Genomic DNA, 21,103 nt, shown 5'->3' on the forward strand with positions numbered 1-21,103 from the left:
AGAAGATGACTCAAGATGGTGGAAATCGTGTTACTTTATTTTTGCTGCCATGTTTTTCACACTGATCAGAAAAGGGTACTTGTTTCCCTCCGAGGCCCACTGAGTCAGGTAATTCTAGTTAACCACCTGGTAGCTAGCCTTTCTGAAGTATGGGTGGTAAGGACGCTCTTTGTCATGGTAGCGCTCTCTCTCTCCATGTCTGACAGCAATGCGAGAAGCAGCGCTGAAAACCTGCTCCCACCTCTCCTTGCTTTAAAAATAGAGCTGTTGTAGTGACTCAGATGGGCTTGACCTGGGAATCTTGTAGAGTACAAGGAAAGAGGGAGAAAAAGCAAGAGACAAGATGGAGTTCAAGGGCACGAGAAGGAGATGGCTGAAGGAAGGATGAATAGAAAGCAGGTGTGTGGGGATTATGGACGCAGCAGGAAGAGAAGAGGGTCAATCAGGAGATGAGCCTGAGGAGCAAAAGGGAGAAACAGCTAGAAAATGAAGACTATAAATACGACAAGACAAATGAGAAAAAAAAAAGAGAGAGAGAAGTAAATATGAAAAGAAGCCATCCTGTTGAGGGGAGAGGGGAAACACATACTGAAGTTTGTTTGGTTTCCCTTTGTTTATGTCAGTTTTGCCCTTCTAATTAAGGCAGTACCTAAAGGAAGCAGGTGTAATACCTTTATAATATATGGGATTATTCCAACAGTGGCAAATTCCCCTTTTTGAAACATCTCCCATGACACAGGTTTTCTGTAGAAAGAGAAATTTATGCAGCTACAGATCTCAGTAGTTTATTTTACAAAAAAGTAAAGTCTCTTTAAGGCACACTTTAAATTCACCATGGGACTCAAGTAAAAGTAAAGAGATTGCATTAAAGATCTCAAGGTTTTTGGCTGACAGTATTAGAGATTGTTTATGTCTCTTTAAATATCATCTTATGTTAGTTCTGGGTAGATCAGCATTTCACCGAGCTGCACGGTTCACCCTCACACAAAGAAAGCAACATACAAAGAGCTGTAAAAAATGTACAGAAGCCCAGGAAAATATTTCAATGCGTTTTGCAGCTATGCTCCTTGGAGGAAGATACTGTGTTAAGTATGGTCAGAAAATGTCTTGATGAGTTTGAAAGCTCATTTAGACTTCCTTGCTGCTTCAGTTGAGCAAGCTGAAAATAGTTGCTAGATTAGATAAATCCTCAAGCTCCTGTAGAGCAGCAGCATATCTTCAGAGTTTTGCTGTTATGCACACATGCTGCTTGCTGATCATACCTGTAGTTTAATCCATGCTTAGTTTATGTCACCTTGACCTGAATCCAACCTAGCAAGATAGAGGCCAAGTGGGGAATTAGTGTTGGGAGTACAAACTCTGTTCCGTCTCTGAGTCAGCAGAGCTTGAAAGCGTCCAAATAGTTTCATCGTCTCAGACAATTGTGGCAGAGATATCTGTGAGCGACTAGTGTGCTATTTGTGGTGGAGAGTTAAAACCATACATTGCTGTGTGTAGATTGCGTGAGAAAAACAATGTTATTGGCAGTGTAAAATCAGAAGGTGAAATTGCTTTTAAGTGCTATAGTGCTGTGATAAGAATATTCTCCAGTTAAACTCAAGAGGGGCTTTTACCATTGAGCTCAGTAGGGCCGGAACATATTTTTTAGCATGTAGGACATCAGTAGATGTAAAGCATGAGGCAGTTTATGAAGCCATTACTCAGCCAAATGTGTTGTACAGGACTGCTGATCACACAGGCATTGTGTCCTCTACTTTTCTGTTCAGCACATAGAGTATCTCGTGCTTACAAATACTGATACTCTGCATCCTTCCCCTTTAACCATGTGTCTCTGGCTATGGGGAAAAAAGATGGTTTCCTAGACCAGTACCAACTCATTAAAATGGTATGCAACAGAAAAATACAGAGGGAATTCATTGGGCTACAAGGAGATTTCACATTTATGTATAACATCCTCATATATTACAGGCTTCAGTCCTGACTGTGTGTTCACTTCCATTAGATTGACTCTATTCTAGCCACACTACCTAAAATTTACACACACAGATGGGTAGAACCACACACTCATCAACTGAAGGGATCACGACTACATCGAATGCAAGTTCAATTCCTAAAGTTTCTATCAAAAGTGTGTTGATGCTTCTGGGTCCTGCACTTAGGACGCAACAACCCCATACAATGCTACAGGCTTGGGGAGGAGTGGCTGGAGAGCTGCCCGGCAGAAAAGGACCTGGGGGTGCTGGTTGACAGCCGGCTGAACATGAGCCAGCAGTGTGCCCAGGTGGCCAAGATGGCCAATAGCATCCTGGCTTGTATCAGAAATACTGTGGCCAGCAGGAGTAGGGAAGTGATTGTACCCCTGTACTCAGCGCTGGTAAGGCTGCACTTTGAACACAGTGATGAGTTTTGGGCCCCTCACTACAAGAAAGATATTGCGGTGCTGGAGTGTATCCAGAGAAGAGCAATGAAGCTGCTGAGGGATCTGGAGAACAAGTGCTACGAGGAGCCTCTGAGGGAACTGGGCTTTTTTGGCCTGGAGAATGGGAGGCTGAGGGGAGATCTTATCACTCGCTAGAATACCTGAAAGGAGGCTGTAATGAGGTGGGTATCAGTCTCTTCTACCAAGTAACAAGTGACAGGACAAGAGGAAACAACCTCAAGTTGCACCAGGGGAGGTTTAGGTTGGATATTAGAAAAAATTTCTTCACCAAAAGGGTTGTCAAGCACTGGAACAGGCTGCCCAGGGGGAATGGTTGAGTCACTATCATGGGAGGTGTTTAAAAAACATGTAGATGTGGTGCTTAGGGACATGGTTTAATGGTGGACTTGTATAGCAGTTGGACTTGATGATCTTAAGGTCTTTTCCAACCTAAACAATTCTATGATTCTTTCAGCAGCCTACTACTGGCCAGCTTCACGCTTGTCCTAAGGCAGGGGGGTCCAGCCTCTGCTTTACTTCTCTCTCAATCCAGTAGCTGCACGTGAAAGGTCACGTAGCATCGATCCTGTTGGTAACTTCACAACACTAGTGAGTTGTCATCCAAGCCCACAGTCCAAACATGAATCAAGGAGGGTACAATGTGGAAATGTCTCCTTTCAATTATATCAACCGTGTGCTAGCTGCCGTGGGAGGCAGCACCTGCCGTTTGATTGCTGTACTCTTCCACAGTAGCACATGTAGAGCAATGGTGCACACACGCACTCAGGAAGCATTTATCGCTAACTTTAAACTGCCCTGCTAGCCATGTCTGAACTAGCTAGTTCAAAGCAGTTTTTGGTCTTGCAAAATGAGTTGCAGTATAGTAGCAGATGAAGTCTTGGGTGCCTTCAGATGGTGTCTGGCATATTCATACAACTTTGGGTCTCAGGGGTATTGGGAGCACCAACAGGACGTATTTTCAGTGTACACTGCTGGTACGGTTTATTTGTCTCTATTTGGCTATAAGTGTGCAGAGTTAAACAGCACCATTGTATTTCCTTCTCTGCCTATTTTTCGGTGCTAAAACAGTTACCAGGGTGTGTTATGCACACTTCAAAGGCAGAGTTATGAACAACTGAGAGAACTGATGACGAGTGAGATGCCTTGTTTTACACCTGGTTTGCCAGTGTGTTAGCAGGGGTTATTCAGCCCATGCCAGAAGCAGGCAAAAGGTATCAGCTGTTGGGGGGGAACCTGCTGTTTGTGAGTAGAGTTAGCCTTAATGTAGGCTGAGTTCCAGGCACCCATGTAAAACTCAGTGTGAAAAGACCTTGGGAAGTCTGCAGGTGACACAGGAGCCGCTGTAGGCCATTTCCTCCAGTAGGAGGAAATAGGAAGTAGGACATGAGTGCAAAGCAACACGTTGTTACCGTGCTGCTTCTACTCTATTCTTGGTATAAAAATAATATCATTCTCAATGGCTGCCGGTGCTGGCTGACAAGACCTCTGCTTTGTGAAAAATAAATGCAAATGTTTTGCTTTATGTCAGCTAGTGATCAGACAGTAAGTTTAAGAAATAATGATCATCAAATAAATGTAAATATTTTTATTTAAAAAAATGTTAGTGGCACCTTAGAGGCAGTCATGACTACACAACAAAATATACAAAAATTACATTTTTGTAGTTGCATCTTTCCACAGTGCTGCACAAAATGAAAATGGCATGAGAAACATTGTAGATCATACACTGAGACAATTAACTTCAGTCAATAAACAGAGACAATTTTTGGTATACCTCGATACTACCAGGCCCAAGTTCCCTGGGTAAAAAGGAAGGGTGGCTTTGTGCAAAACTTTCCAACAACAGTACAACTTAATACGCTAAACATACAGCTAATCAATTGTACAAGATAGTTTGACTAGTCCTCATGCAGTCTTTATACACAGCATCATCTCAATTTGCTTTTTCAGGGAAAATAAGCAATTCCATTAACTAAAATTAAACTTTTCTTAGCCTTTCACTGCTGTAATGTAAAATTGTCTGATTCTTTCTGCCAGATTCCACTCAGCATCAGAGAGATCATTCAAACTTCATCTGAAAACAAGCCTTTTATAATCTCTTGCATTTTAAAGGGGAGAAATATAATTAATTAAAGGCCATATTCTGGCATGATGATAAATGAAAAAAGCAGGTAAATATTTGCTTGATTAAAAAAAGAGAATGAACTTGCCCGATTGCTATTCCTAGATGGACTTTCATAAGTGATTGAATTCTGTTATCCAAATTAAAGGGTCTAATTACATTAATCTGTGTTTACCTTCTGTTGTACCATTGAATCCAGAAGTAAAATGTCTATATGACAGTGGAAAGGGCCTTGGTTTCCAGCATTGGTTTCCATGCCACCTAAATGAACCACAAGCTTCTGTGGGTTGTGTTTGGGTTTTTTTCCCCCCAAACAATTCCTTGTTCATTGATTAACTCCAGAAAGCACTAACTGTGATTATGCAGTTGACTTTGTATCAGACATAAGCCTGAAATGATTCCTCTTTAAACAGCAATGTTCAACTTTAACTTCAAATGTTGGGGTCCTTGTTTATGTTATTCAGGAGCTAATAACTAACTTGTAACCCTAATGATTACTAAACTGAAGCTTATGACTGCACTGAATTTGTCTAGCTTCAACTGCTAGTCAGTGGCTCATGTATCTTTCCTCCAGCAAATTGCCTTCACTGATTGAATTTCTATTCCCCAGATAAGCAGTCATGATTTGTTCAAGGAAAACCATTGGCTTTTAAATATCCTTAATGTACTGCAGTTATCAGCTCTATATGTGATAGTCCTGCAGCAGGGGCACTGCATAACACAAGCATTTTGATACTGAACTAAAAAGCAGTCAGACTTGATAGTGCTTCTCTAAGAATTCAGAACGGGTATACATCACAGGAGTGCAGTAAAATGAGAAGTTGCATGAACACCTATAATGTAAAGTGAAAAGGAGAAGAAATTTACACTGAGTCTTATTCAGTGCTGTTCATGATTAATTGGATGTTCAACAACAATGGAGTTATAGCTGAAGCTGGTGGAGGGATCCATTATACAAGTTTTAGAGGAAACCTAATTTAGACCTGAATGCTGACATGGGAGAGATCAGGAAAATTGCGCTAACCTTCACGAGAAACTAAATTTTCAGAAAACTCTGAGGAAAAAAAGCTGCCAAAAGCTAGAACAGGTATTAACAACTAACTGAAGGGCTTTTCCATTGGGAAACTACTCCCAAAGCAAAGTGAAATAATTGACTACCAGGCAGCACCAAGCAGAAAAGACAGTGTCTGGCAACTTTTTGTTGAGTGGGAGTGTTTTAGAGACTTCTGAGGAGTTAAGAATGTCTAATGTGTTGTATGAAAATGTAAAAGCAAGCGGTATCCTGACAAGAACATGATTAATAATAGACTAGATAGAAGGAAGAAGTTTTTCCCAATGAGGGTTGTGAAACACTGTACTAGGTTGACCCGAGAGGTGGTAGATGCTCCATTCCTGGAAATGTTAAAGGTCAGGTTGGACGGGGCTCTGAGCAACCTGATCTAGTTGAAGATGTCCCTGGTCTTTGCAGGGAGGGGGTTGGACTAGATGGCTTTTAAAGGTCCCCTCCAACCCAAACTGTTCTGTGACTCTCTGATTAATTGACTGAGAAGCTGAACAAAGTTCTCACTAAGACAGGTCTTGCAACAGTTTGGGATAGCGTAGGCCTACTTTCACAGCAAGCAGAAGTCTGACCACAGGCCAGATAAGTACATTCATATAATTCCAGCCTAAGCAGTGGAAGTGATGCTGATACTGAAATTAGTGGGACAGGCATCGGCCCTGGCTAGCCCAGCCACCAGCCTGCACTTGACGCCAGGTACCGACACCGCCGGCTAGCCTGCACTACCACATCCTGGTGCCGTTTGTATCTGTTCCCTGTAGGCAAAAGCTAGAAGAACCTTCCTTGACTGAAGCTGCCCCATCATTCTGCAGGGAGGCTGCCTAGAGCGCAGTTGTAGGGGCAGCAAGAAAGGAAAAGGCTCGTTTCCCTTTTTGTCCCTGCTTGGCACTCGCAAGACCTGTCCATTAGCCTTTTAGGTCTCTAGGTGTGGAGAAATATCCCCATCTTTCACTAGGTTTTTCTTCCAGCCTAGCGAGCTAACATGGCATGCGCTACCCAGCAGGGTCTGCACAAGGTAAGAAATGGGAGGGTGAAGGCAGGAGAGGAGACCTGCCTCCCCTTTGGGTGGCCTTCTGCTTGGCAGTGCTCCTCACACTGCAGCCTGACCCTGTGCAAAACTATGGCAGTTCCACCCACAAGCAGGCTTTTACCCTTCACTTCTTTTTTTAATTTCTTAATGTGTCACATCCTCCAGTGATTTAAATCCAGCAGGAAAAATAACCTAAGAGCAGTGTTGTGCCCATTTACCAATTAGAGTTGTTTTAATTTGCATGAGTAACATTACGCAGCCTTTACAGCTTTTTCTCTGCCAGATACAAAGCCAATATGGAAACGCAAGACTCTTCTGTTTCCAATTTGGACCCAGTCAGATCTTATCAAAACAGCGAGCAGTCTTTCGTAGGCCCATTGATTTTATGTTCTACCCTCATTTTGCACTGAGGTCATCTTCCCTGATTGTAATAGGATACCCTTGGAGCAAAAGCCTTCACCTCCCCAGGTTGTACCATACCAGCTTCCTTTGTTATAAGAAAAATGACTAACCTTTTTCCTGCCTGACCTTGAGACTATATGACATTACACTTTTAACTACGTACCCTAGCACTGGGAGGATTATATCTTTAAACATATAACCATGCAACTGGCAAAGGAGTTTTTCTTACATAAAAATACTAACATGTGGTATTTGTTGCACAGGTACCCTTCTGAACTCACTTAATAAAATGCTAGACAGTGTTTTCTCAAGTGGCCAAACCAGAAGGTAGCTGTGCAAACTGAATGGAGAAAAGGAGATTATAATAGAGATGGCACAAAAACACCAGGAGGAAATCACAGCTGTCTGGGAATCAGCACCAAGACTCTTAGTTTTTTTGTAATGGATGTAGAATCTTGTGGCCTATGGAAATGAGTGGAATAAAACAGTCACTGGGCTGGTTAATAAAATGGGTGGGGGAATTTAGGAGAAGACTTCAGAAAGGAAGGGACTCTGAACAGAAGCACACTCATTGGCTAAAGAAATGGAAAGTACAGATTATTAAAAAACACTATACGCCTTTTCAAAAATGAAGATAGGAACAGATTATATTAAAACAGTGGAAAAGACCAAGAGGATCTTGGGACACATCAAAAGGGCATAGAAACAAACCAAGGGAAACCCTTTCTTGTGATATAAAGACCAGGAAAGAGCTGCTACTTTTTTTTGTTTTGTTTAGTCTTTTTAACATTGCGGAAAGGACCTTCCTGTGAAGAGGAGTTTATGAGCTGCATTGGTGGAAGCAGCTCATAGCCTCCTCCGTTTATGCACTGGCTGTGAAAGGAGGCTAAGAGCAGATGCTTGGAAGGTGGGGTCTGGCACAATGCCGGCATACAGTGGTGAAATGCGTTAAGAAATGTGAGAAGAAAGGTCTTCCTGAACTGAACATCAGCAGGAGCACATGCAGCAATTAAGATAGAAGAGTTTTATATGTAACCCCTCTTCCCTTCTTCAGGGGATACCAGGAATACCAGGGAAAAGGCAAAGAGGAAGAAAAAAAGAATTAAGGAAAAGAAGAATGTATCTATATAATAATTCTTCCTGACACAGCCAGAGGTAAAGCAATTGGTAAGTTTAGGCTTTATAAAGTCCTGTCACTCTCAGCAGGAGTTTTGCTTTCCACTCCACCTTCCTCTGAAGATTAGGCAGGGCAGGGTTAGGATAACATGGGTGTGCCCAATCTGATCCATTTCCTGTGCCTGCAAGCCAGCACAATCCTTCCTGATTTCTCTGTTCAAAGATGTAGCACATATAAAGAATTCTTTAATGATTTTTAAAGTATTTTAACTGAATTTTCTAAATGCAGCTAATTCCGTCCTTCCTTCAACCCCTAAAGCCACAAAAAAGTAATTGTATTCACTGTTAATCCAATTGAGGTAAAATGTCAATTCTTCCCCTGCCCCCCCGCCTTGCCTCAGAATAAGGGTTTCTGAATTTCTACACCAACTATTGCACTTGATACAAATATACACATCAAGTAATCTTCTTCCCCCCTCTATGAAACCAGTGTAACAAATACTGCAACTGAAAAGAACAACTGTCGTGACAATTATTTTCAAGGTAAGTAACACTGAACATCAAATGAATAAAAAAAAAAAAGACAGTGTCACCAGTTATTTAAAGCAGAGTAGAGAAGGATTCTGGTTGTAGTGGTTTGGTTGTTTATTTTTTTTATTAAAGATCCCATTTTACATCATGGCTGAAAGCCAAGCAGATTTCAGGGAAATTTTTTTTGCAGTTCTTAAATCAAGCAAAATAAGTTCCAGTAAGAACACAAAACCAACCCTGTCTCCTAGTAGTGGTACTGTATGCTAATACATTATATAAATTCAGGAATGTTTGTCAGAGAGTCTGCACAGTGTTTGTATATTTACAGAAGTTTAACTCCTTGCTCCCTTAAGGACCTGTTCCCTCACGCTTCTTCCACATTCCTTAATTGGACACAAGAAAGAAATCCACTGTATCCAGAGTCCCACCACCTATCTGCCTTGCAGTCAGTTAGAGCACCCCAACAATTCAGTGCTAACAATGGCTAACCTAAACCTTGCCCTTCTGTGTGCCCCTTTCCCCTTGCAGGTTTCAGGGCTTGAAGCCAGTGAGTGCTTTTGGTCTGCGTGACAACTTACCCACCAGTTACTTGCTGCTTTACTCCTGTACAAAGTGTCCCCGAGATCTTGTCATTCAATTCATCTTTGGAAGCATTATGCCACATTTATTTGTTTTCCAGGCATGAAAAGGTACAGTGCCAGGATAGAACAACCACTAACTGTGGTCAATAGTCATCACTGGTCTAATTTACAAACAATAAACTCTCTGTGCAAAGGGTTACTAGCAGAGGCATTAAGTTTTGCTGGTCCTGAAAACTAGTAACCCCATATACAGATACCCATTCACTTAGAATCAAGAAATATTCATACGTGTGACTGTATAATTTGGCTTATCATTCTAGTTGGATTCAGGTTAAAAATTAATTTCTCAGTCTAACAGGGCTGACACACATTATGGTGCACTCTCTCCTGATCACACTCTTTGCACTCCAGTCTAGTAAAAAGCACACCTGACAATTGCAGTTGCTTGGATCCCTCCCAGGGCACCATACCATCTTTTGTGGGTGTGGGTTTGTAAGGTCAAAAACCTGTTGGATTAAGGCAGAAGACCGACATAAATGAGCAGTTCGTCACAGACATAGCCAATTAGACACAATCTGATTGATTAGGCAAGTGAGTATGCATTTAGGTATTTACACCTTCAAAGTCCAAGAATTTTTGTAGCCTTCTCCATCCAGTCTGCACATTTAAACTAACAAAGAAAAACAAAACTGGTATACACACAGCACTTAAAAAACAGAGAGGAGGGAAAAAACCCAAAAAAGCAGCCAGACCAGCAGCTTCATCTTGGTATGATCATCCTTTCTATGGCACAAATTATATGATCCCAGTTTTTACAAAATATTGCCAGCAGTGTCACTGCAAAAAAAGTGCAGATGATATGAAAACGGCTCTTCATCATAGGAGCAATGAACTTTGCAATAGTAGAAACGCACACTAAAATGACAGTCATGAAGGCCAGGATAACATTTATACATTTCCCCAGGAGCATTTTGGCATTAACCGTTTCAGACTGCTGTGCTTGCTGTTCTTGCTGATGGAGCTCCAGCTTTGAAACCCGAGTCTGGCATGATTCCAAGGCTTCCTGGAGACAGAAAACAAGAATTAGGGCAGCTGTATTTCTGTACACCACTTTTCCCATTTTAGCTGCAGAGCCATCCATCAGCTAGATGAGAAGTGTAATTTATTAGAGACTCCTAAAACTTGAATGAACCATCAACTTTTTAAAAAATAAATGCGCTTAACATACCTGCAGGTGTGTATCGCTGCCTGCTCAGGCATAATCAAGTCTGACAATACTGTCCAAAATGTAGTTTTTACATTTTTCATGCTTGAGAAAAAGTATCATTATTCTAACGTACAACAGATAATGTTTCCTGCATACACTCATGAGAGAAAGCACTGGGAAAGCTGTTGCCATGGCAACTTTCACTGCATTAAAACAGCATCAAAGTTTCTTTGTATACATTATAGAAAACATTAGTGTTGCACAGGCTTGCTGTGATACTAATTAACTCTACTGTGCAACATGTACCATCTGGTTTACACCACCTCTCTGGTCTACATCACTTTTGCTCTCAAAGCCACCCATCGTACAGTGCTGGGATTGAGTCCTCAGTAAGGGGTTGCCTTCTCCCTCTGTCTGTGTAAATGCTCATTAGTCCACACCCCAGGTGGGCAGTATGCAGTGGAGAAATCTGTGGTGACACTTTTACAGGATTCTCAAACTCCAACCACTTTCCTTGCGCTGGCAGGGGTGTTTACCTGATCACACAGTAAGCTGATTCAACCCAATACTCCGTGTGAAAACAAAGAAACAAAGCCAGGGCACACAGAGTTATCAGCTTTCTTTGACTGGGTCAGTTCTCCCTTGTTGCAGCAAGTTGAACCGGCTTACCATGTGACCAGGCACCAAAGTCAGCGCAAAGCATGTGGCACAGCACTTTACAACAGGCGGCTTCCTTTCGCTGTTCTAGGAATCAGTAATAATACACAGAAGACAGTTCTTAATAGGTGGCAGAAAGCCTCTTAGGGTTCGTGCACAGTCTCTGCTACACACTGAAGAACTTTCCTGGTCCTTCTCCCACTGTGACCGTAAATTATTCTCAAATCATCTCATGCTGCTTTAGAGAAAGTCCAGCTGCAGAAGTCTGATACCTGCCGTTCTGCATTGTGAGGCTAAGCAAGTGTTTTAAAAACCATCTGCCCATCCCTTAAGGACAGAGTGCTCCAAAGTTAGGTTGTTACTTAAAATATCCACAACTTAAATGCTTTTACTCTATTTTAGCTTATTTGCCAAACCCCCAAATAGACAAGTTTAAACAGGCCCAACTGTACAGAGATAAAAAAGACAAGGCTGTATCAACATTGCACTTCAGTTAGTATTAAAAGTCTCTGACACCCCTCCAGGGTTCTGCTAATGAGTTAGCGAACATTTCACAGCCCTTCTGCTGCAGAACTCTGGGCTCATTCAGTTCTTACATCCTCAAGATGCTTTCACAGAAAGAAGTCCTGTACAAGGGACCTCCTCCTCTCAGCGCCAACCCTTTCCCGCTCTGTTCCCAGTGGGTTCCTGACTCTCACACCAGTCAGGAAACAGCGTGATTGTCCTGCTACCTGCGCTCTCTACCTTTAGACATGTGGGCACAGTGGTGCACAGGACAGGGTTGGGGTTTTTTTTATACCATCTGAGCTAATATGAAGACAGGTTTTGAGCATTCCTTAGTTGTTAGTGAATTTAAACCCACAGTAAGGCAAAACAATTTTTCACCACTTGCTCAGACTTTGGGCAGAAATATTATACATTATATAAATATTTATATACAATATAAGCATTTAAGTATGTCACTACATGCTGCCAGGACAAATTTGTAGACATTATTATTGGGTTTTGACTGATGCCAGACGTGACTACAACTGGTCACTTGGAGGTGAACACACACTACAGCTTTGACTATAGGGGCCGTTGTGACCATAGGCTAAAACTCTTAAATTCTAACTGGCAAATCTACAAGTCTATTTAGGAATTAGATCTCTTACTTTTTAACCTTAAACTTAATTTATAATAAACCTTGCCAGTGATATGACTACATATTGAAGAAAATCTGAGCAAGAGGGTTACATTAGGACATTGCCAAAAGTGGCATTTTACATAACACGAGGCAACTGAATTCCTTCCTCCTCTGGTGCAGGAGACCAAAAAAGGCCATTCTTCATCCAGAAGTCTGCCTAGGCTATATCAATAATTTCAGCAGATAAAATTCTGAATTCACTGAAACAAATGGAGACTGTCATCAATTTAAATGTGCTCGATTTTAATCTTAAAACAGACAAAACATGGGCTTAAATCTTTCCCCACATTCCTTATATACAAAGATGTAGCGAGATGCAAGTGTTTTACCATACAAGATTTCTACGAAATATTAGAAGTTTATGAATAGGGAAAAAAGTAAAAAAAAAAAAAAAAAAAAAGGTACCTGAACATCTCGTGATCGCTCATATGCCTGATACGCCACTTTCTCCTCTATGCTGGCTAGCTCTTGTTTCAAGTTTGCTGTCTCATGTTGATGAAGATCAGTGAGATCATTTAACTGGTCTTCCAATCTTTCGTATCTTATCAGGAAAAAAGGTCTAAATTTAGTGCCTTCTATTCAAGTAATGCTAAATCATGAAAACAATTGCACATTTTAAAAGTTAACTTCTCAGTGTACTGTGGATCCATCTGACTGGCATTACAGAGCACAAAGATAAATCAGTAAAAAGTTTGGAAACTCTCCATAAGCATTTATTGAGCAAACTGAAAGCCTTTGTGTGGCTTGAGTGTTCCTTGCTGGCACTCGGTGTTAAAAAGCAAATATTTGTACATCATTGGCAAATTATATGAACTATAAACAGTGGCTAAGGGTGAGTGGCTAACTCACTTTTCCGTTTCTCACTTTTCATTTCAACAGGGAGATACGGTTTCATAAGTAAGCTTGAGCCAGTTAGCAGCTCACCAGTAGTGAAAGGAAAACTATGTTCCCTGGATCCTCTCTCAAACACAACTGCAAGGTCCTGCCGTTCATGTACAGCCTGTTCTGGCATGTCTCTTCACAGTAAATCATTTCAACTAAACCATCAGAAAACAAAATTTTTTTTTGGCAAGTTTATAACTTGGTTTAACACACAAACAGGCAAACGCTGCAGTTGGCATAAAAATGATGGAGGCAAAATTGTCTAGCTGTGGAAATGGTGGCAGGAGGCTTGAGATATTAATGGCAGTGAGCTGTCAGAAAAGTCCGCTTTGCCTTCTCCTGAAACCAAGTCCTAAGTGCAGTACACGATTTGCTCTGTTCTTTCCTCCCCCATGTTACCACCTGATATCCAACCCTCCCTTGTATTTCAAGAAGCGTAAACAAGGGGAACATTAAACGTTGCAATTCGTACTGAGGTTTTGCCCATTAGCGGAGTAAAGACTTCAAGAATCAACACTTACTTTAACAAGCTATATGACAAATGGGATATAGGTACAGTGGGTACAAACCCTCTGTAGAACACATCTCACTTCCCACAGTGGATGATAAAGGAATTAATCCCAAGTAACAAATTCAAGAGGAAGCTGTGCTACATTTCACAGCTCTGTGTTACACCAGGGTACAAAGTGACATCACATCCACAAGATAGCAATGTGTCTGAGAAGTATTTGGACAAGGTACTCAGGACTAAAGGGTATATTTATCAGCTGTAAGTCAGCTCTACTACACCATAGACTGATTAGCATTTTCAAGTTGCAATAGATCAGAATTCTTCCACCAGTTACATAACAATTGGCATCTCCTATACACAGTATTCACATAATACAATATGCCAGTAAGATGTCAGATGAGGGAATTTTCTGACAAGCCTTCTCCAAAAGGCAAAGAACTACCACATCATTTGATAGAAAATATTAATGTTCTACATGTATTTTCAGTTATTGGAAGGACTGGAACATTTTGGTACCAGATATTGACTGGAATTATCTTTTCCTCTTGCTTCTGAGATATCACACACACAAGCACACACCCATATTTACACTTTCCAAATAGCTTCTATACTCATTCAAAAGTAATTTCAAGAGAACAGTTAAAAAAGAATACCTATATCTTTCCTCTTGTAACATCTGAGAAATAAAGCCATAGTCTCTTTTAAATTGTGCTTTTAAATTCTCAATATCATCAGCTAATTGGGACTGTGTCTCCTTGATTTCCCTTAGTTCCTCCAAAATCACGGAAAGCTTTCCTTGGCTGTCCAGGGTGCTTGCCACAGCAGGACCAAAGGAAGTATTCCCATTACTATCTGCCGAGCCAGAGGTCCCGCTTGAGCATTCATCATCACTAACGTATTTTGGTTTGGCAACAATGGTGGCACTGCCCCCATACGTTCTAGAACTTGTTTCTGGCCGAAATTCATCCAAGGTATTTTTAAGGTGAGCAATGTTGTCTGCACTACCGAATTTGTTTCGGATCAGGTTTGCAAACTCTCTAGATTTGCTGAAAACAAAGACAGGTGGTGTCAAGGAAACACCCGGCACACCCGACTTGCTGCTTTCTGTTCCATGCCCAGAAGTACGAGGCTTTCCATGCTGAATATCTTTCAGGTTATCTTTGGAAGTATCCTTAGCACTTTTGGAAGATCCATTTTGTTCAATATCCTTGAGCTTTTTGTGATACTGTTCCAATTTCTTCTGCAGTTGGGCAATGGAGTGGGCAGATTTCTGGTTCTTTTTCTCAAAGACTTGTTTAATGCGCCCAGCCTGTTGCTTGTCTGCACTGTTTACCAGTTTCAAATACTCAGCTACGTTTCCATCTCGAGCTGTTTGTTCAACTTTGATTTGTTCTGTAACCTTGAGGATTTTCTGTTTCAAGCTATCTGCACTGAGTTTGACTTTGTGAAACTCTAGGACCCCATCTGGTACATCGAAGTTCAGGTTGGTGTCAGAGCCTCCACGGCGAATGTTAAGTGGTAAACTCAGGGTATTCATGTCATGTCTTTCCACCTGAGGAGAAAGAAAATAGATAAATGGAAGTGGAGTTTTACTTTTTTAAATCCAACTTTCAGTTTCCTTTTCTACATGTCATTACAAGAAGCACACAATATAAAGTAGCTTATAGTAGCAAGATAGAAATTTCCTCATACAAAGTCAAAGCCCTGGGGGAGGCATAAAACAAGAATGACCTAACCAGAATAGCTTCATCCCTATTAGCATCTCATGCTAGCCTCTGTGACAAAGAAGGTGCATTTCATTAAAGACACCACAACATCTATAGAGACTGCTTAACGAATGCTCTAGCCATAACGGGTTTTCAGAGCTTTAAGACCAGAGGGAAGTAATACAAATTGCTCAGGCAAGACCATTGCAGAGACATGGCAGAAGCTGTATTAAAATATCTTTTATAGATGAATTTGTGAAATGCTTTAACTACTCTTTGCTTCAAAATGCTTGACATCCTATGTTAAAAGTTTGATTTTCCACTAGACCATTTATTATTGTCTATCATACTGAAGATCTTGCAGCAAGACCTATGTGCACATACATGTCCAGTGATCACCATTCAATCTTTTCCTTGTTTAAAAACATAAAAACATCATTAAGCATTTCTGTAAGGCTGTTTTCTTATCCTTGCACAGTTTTGTCTGTGGAAATTGTCTCCAGTATTCCTGTACTCCCTTTAAAACACAGGCTCAGGAACAAGACATGGTATCCTACTGTTAATGACATGATTCATGCAAAGATTGATCAGGGAAACTATCCTCACCCTATGTCTATCATGCCAGGTTTACAAACACAGAGGGGGTAATACAGCCATAAAATTGCATCTGTATCTGACCATTTCAGAGACAAGATCATCTTTACTCCTGCTTTATAGTCATAGCTCTATATTACTGAGGATTACAGTACTTTTTTTTTTCTTTTTCTTTTGCTACTGCATTGCTCAGGGTACAAAACTGGTAACATTAAAGTTCACATTCACCGCGCTCTAAGAAAAATGGACACTTGAAGAGTGCAAACTGAAGAGTTCTGGACTTGACAATTTCTTCTGAAAAAATATTGGTTAATGGTGACCTTTAAGACTCGGACTCTATTCCAAGGATTAAATCAGTGCTGTGGCCTAATAGCCCTGCACTTTACCAGTTCATTAAAAATAATTGATATTGAGCCATATGCTTAATTATTAAAAAGATGTGCAAATGATTTTTATAAATATATAAAAATTGTATATGATCTAATATAATCAGTCATATGTGCTTCACAGAAAATACAGTTTATTGATGAGATCTCATTTTAGCATTTGCACATGACACACATGGATGGCATTCTATATTCAGGATAACACCTAATTTAAAGAGTGACAAACATCACAAGTGTCAAAACTAACATCCATTTTTATTAATTTTTCTTTTTAAATGAACAAGTCTTAGAAATATAACTAACAGGAAAAAAAATCACTTTTACAGATCACTTTTTAAAGTGATAACTCATAATAATGTTGTGATAGCTAAAATATGCATTTAATATAAGCAAAATAGTTTAACATAGGATACTTTCCAAAGGCTCATACAACTAAAAAACCCTAAACCAACAATCAAGGCAAATAGCTGAAAAGCTTTGATACTAGGTCCATACCCCATACTGCAAATATCTCTTTAAATAGATTTACTGGGTCTCGACAAGTTCAGTAAAGAAAAAAAGCTCAGTATAAAATAATAGTTTCCTGAAACAACCTAAGACATTTTTGAATAAGCTTTGGCACAAAATTATGCTGTAATAAATCACCAAATTGCATATACACACAAAACGGATCCGTCACTGATGTCACTCGGGACAAGCTGGACATAATTCTAAGAATGGGTGGGTCTATCTCTAACCTTTACACAGCATTAAGTGTTTACTTCCTTAGTACAAAATAGTCTAAAAATGTACTGTAGTAATTGGATACAAGCCCAAACCAGATCCCTTCTCCGTTATGTCCTCTCCCTCACTGGAGTCTCTAGCAGTCAGCAAGGTCTATCATCACCATGCACCCCATACCTTCCTGGAACTTCAAGGTCACAACATCCATGGAGAGAAAAAGAACAATAGTGTTGAGGGAATACAGCTGCTGAAAATTGCATTGCTTTTGGAGTTGAGGAAATCAATTAGCATGTGACAAATCTACTTCTGAAATGAGTAAGATTAATTGTAGGGTCAGTTTAAACTCAGTGAAGTTTAAAAAGAATTGTGTCTAAATCCCCACAACACTACTAGGAGTGGTTTTTTAGCTTACTGGATTGAGAGCTTACCAAGGGTACAGAAGAGTCATATCCAAGACATTCCTCTATCTGATTGTATTTGGCCAAAATGGCAGCTGTCCTCTTGCCATCGTGATACACGGTTGGGTCAAAAAACAGAGGCTCCTGAAATCTTCTCTTGATGTACTACACCTTTTTGTTGGGGGGTAGGGTTTTTGTGTTTTGGGTGGGGTTTATTTTTTAGTTAGTTGGCTGTTTTTGTGGGGGTTTGCAGAGGAGAGGGCTATTTTTGGGGGTTTGTTCTTTTTGTTTTGTTTGAGTTTTATTGTTGTTCTGTTTTAAATCAGAAGTAAACGGACACTGGAGGACCTAGGTATCTCTAGACAAGTGGCCTATCACCTGTCTTCTATCTTGATGAGTAGGACAGTTTGGCAAAGATCCACTTGTGATTGCTTTATAGCTCAACACTAATGTTACCCAAAGACACCAGAGGTCCAACTTCAAATCCTATCTCAGATCCTGTCCCAAATCCTCCTTGCTGCAACAGTCTCATCTTGAGATGAGAAGAATTACCCTCTGTGTACCTTCCTGAAGCACCATAAATGTAGCTTGCACTTCCTGCTGTATCGAATGCCCAGTTCTTTATAGTGAGCAGAAGACTGTCAAGATGCTACCTCATCCCCACAGGGACTGGCACACTCTCCTGTGATGGGGGCTGAAATCCTCCCACACGCAGGGGACTGAACACACATCCCCCTCAAACTACACAAGTGCTCTTCCAGCTATGCTATGGGAAGAGATGATGAATGCCATCCTTGCCATTGTTCTTTCTGTGACACCTGCATCTGACGAGGGCACCAAGCTGTTAGTAATAAATAAGTTGTTGAGAGATCGATTTGTTTTTTTAAGAGTTTCACTGTGCCTGCCAAAAGAAAAGCAAACAAACAAAAATATACACACACAATAGTGACCACAAAAGCCAAAACAACCTATCTGGGACCAGCTATATTTCTGGAAGTGTGAAGCACTTACAGAAAAAAAAAAGAATAGAATCATCATACATCTCTCCTACCAAGATAACAATTAACAGGGAGTTGGGGATTAGCAATAGATGAGAGGAAGCAGTCCCAAGAAAAGCTGTAACACAAGGAAGGCAACGCACCAGCCCAGAGTCTGAGGAAATACCAGAGACATGTCCAGAAACTGGCTTCTAGGAAAAACAGGGAAAAACCAACTTACAGATGGTTACTGGGGTAGCCATGTTAGCACAAAAGAAGAAATCTGGGGCTTGGAGTGACCACTACATTTTATGGAGCAGTTCACATGTGCATTTTGCTACAACCCAGTTGAGAGCTAATTGTTACATTTGTGCTGCTTGAAGACTAGCTTTTAAGACAACTGATTTAGGAGTGCAGCAATTCAGGCTCCTTACCTGCATCAGAGCCAGACACCACAGATGATTAGATAGGTACCTCTCAGAGGTAAAGCAACTTCATTTTGCCCCAACCTCCCTTTTTCCAAGGAGCCAAGCAGATCCTTGGCTGCATGGCCAGGCTTTTAATGCAGGCCATCCCAAGCCAAAGTCCAGAGCTTCGAAAGGGATAGCAGAATAACTGCTTGGTGCAATGAACACAGGCGCACTGCTAGGAAGGCTTCATTACACAGGAACTGGAAGGTAAACTTTCCATCTTAAATGGAAGTGTAGGGCTGGGTAAAAGGGAACCTGCTATTCAGAAAGAAGCATTCAGAGCACGATAGTGCTCTGAAAGCCCAATCACAGAAGCAAAGATAGGGATTTTATAGGCATTGTAATCATCCACATATTTGCTCACTTGCTGTCTGAGAAACCAACCCAACGCTCAGATTTGCAGACCATGCTTAACAATGCACTCAGAGCACAAAAGGACCTACGTGCCCAAATGCCACAGGTAAGACTGTTGGAAAGGCTCTACATATGGACAGGAACTGCTGAACGGGCAAGAACATCATGCTTAACAGCCTATGTAGATTGGCCATTATATCCTCTGGTTGCAAAATGCAAAGCAGACACAGGAGGTTATTTCTTCCCCACAGGGACTGGGTGGGATCCATCTGGGAGAAAGAAATCTGTAGTGAATAGAGCATATAGAGCATAGAGAGCATGCAGCCCACCCTCAGGCTCACATCCCATGGCTGCTCAGATGAATCACTTCCTCTGTTCCACTGACTGTGTCAATGGAACTGACAAGTGAGAGCTCAACCACCTATGTTTAGGTGTCAAACTGAATTCTGCTTTTAGGAAGTGGCCGAAAGAAGCACAGAGAAAAAGCATTTGCGAGACAGGCATTGACTGCATATATGCCTTAAGCTCCAGAAAGCACACATCTGGGTTGCCTCACTAACAGAAGCAAACCATGAAGATACAAAAGTGATCTACTCATTCAAATAGACTCAGTTTAAAGGTGGGTTTTTTTTTTTTCCTTTTTCTTTTCCCAGTCTTGTTACCATCACCAGTCATAGCTGTGCAAACTAAACAAAAGCTTATGATGACAATTTATAAAGTCTATCTTGCAAGACTTTTAGAGGGGTATCTGATTAGTGCTTAGAAGAAGAATCCCATAAGAAACATACAAGATAGCATTAATGCAGCTCTAAAGCTTTTAGGGTTTAGCAATAGCAACAAAAATAATCAGGAGTAATTCTCTTTTTGTCAATAAGTATACATATACCAGAAGCACAGGAGTTCCAATGGGTAAAAGAGCATGCAGAGGAGGTTTTGTTACTTTTTCAGTATATTCCAATGCAGAACACAGTCTGGGGAGAGAGTTTTAGCGTCTCTTTCAAATCCACTGTTCCTTCTAAAAACCACAGCAGAAGAGTCCTTCAGGGGAGGCTTAAAACAGTGCTTAATCATCGTAAACAGTTTTAAGTTATATAAAATCAGCCCCCAAAATTGCTGTACAGTATGTTACAGCAAAACACCTGCTGCTTATGTTTTTTTTAAAGAGCTACTGCATAGTAACATCTAGAAGTACCTACATGCAGAACATCATATGAATAATTATGGAGAGAGTTGAGAATATAGGAATGGAGGAAGACAGCAAACTCTGCTTCTACTTTTTACTGGGGAAATCAGAGATCCAGGGTAAGTGATTTGTCTGAAACCACCTGGCAAATGCTGATGGAGTCAAATAACACAGAAGGTTGTTCTTTGACCATCAACAGTTTCTCTATCACCCATCAAAAAGACAAACATTAAAGCTGTAAGGCATCTCACTAACACATATCAGGGGTTTATTCCAGGCAGTAGTCAAAGATAATCCCAGATACCCTTTGGCTGGTATCTGCTCTTGAATATTCAAAGTCTGGGGAGCTTCAAGGCCATTTCATGAGTAAGGTTTCATACAGAGGCAGAGTAGCCTGTAGGACTTTGGATACTTTTGAACATTTTCTCCATTATGCCAACATGGTCTGGTAATTATAAAAATTCAGTTGTTATGCTAAGCAACTTCAGCAAGACCTCAGATACAGACTAAGCAGCTAAGCATACGAGGTAAGCCCTCAGATATAGAACGCATACCTTCTCAGGGTTAGTGTGATCACCTCTCTTTCC

The 21,103-nt window shown here is 40.8% G+C and overlaps 1 protein-coding gene across 1 annotated transcript; it reads right to left on the bottom strand.

The window, feature by feature from the left end:
* Positions 1-9,967: 9,967 nt before the first annotated feature.
* On the bottom strand, positions 9,968-15,271 carry TMCC3 (transmembrane and coiled-coil domain family 3). Its single transcript, XM_010293447.1, has 3 exons — positions 14,379-15,271; positions 12,738-12,873; positions 9,968-10,345 (listed from the first exon to the last, which is right to left on the bottom strand). Exons 1-3 carry the CDS (start codon positions 15,260-15,262, stop codon positions 10,043-10,045), a joined length of 1,323 nt encoding a protein of 440 aa, XP_010291749.1. The 5' UTR covers positions 15,263-15,271; the 3' UTR covers positions 9,968-10,042.
* Positions 15,272-21,103: the final 5,832 nt, after the last annotated feature.

Source organism: Phaethon lepturus, unplaced genomic scaffold, assembly GCF_000687285.1.
Source record: "Phaethon lepturus isolate BGI_N335 unplaced genomic scaffold, ASM68728v1 scaffold10398, whole genome shotgun sequence".
Classification (NCBI taxonomy): Eukaryota; Metazoa; Chordata; class Aves; order Phaethontiformes; family Phaethontidae; genus Phaethon; species Phaethon lepturus.

Excerpts from the sequence above, each read along its gene's own strand:
- TMCC3 (XM_010293447.1), bottom strand. The coding sequence starts at position 15,262 with ATGAATACCCTGAGTTTACCACTTAACATTCGCCGTGGAGGCTCTGAC. Across the intron at positions 12,874-14,378 it reads TTACAAGAGGAAAGATATAG|ATACGAAAGATTGGAAGACC; the intron begins GTATTCTTTTTT and ends TTTCCTGATAAG. Across the intron at positions 10,346-12,737 it reads AGCGATCACGAGATGTTCAG|GAAGCCTTGGAATCATGCCA; the intron begins GTACCTTTTTTT and ends TTCTGTCTCCAG.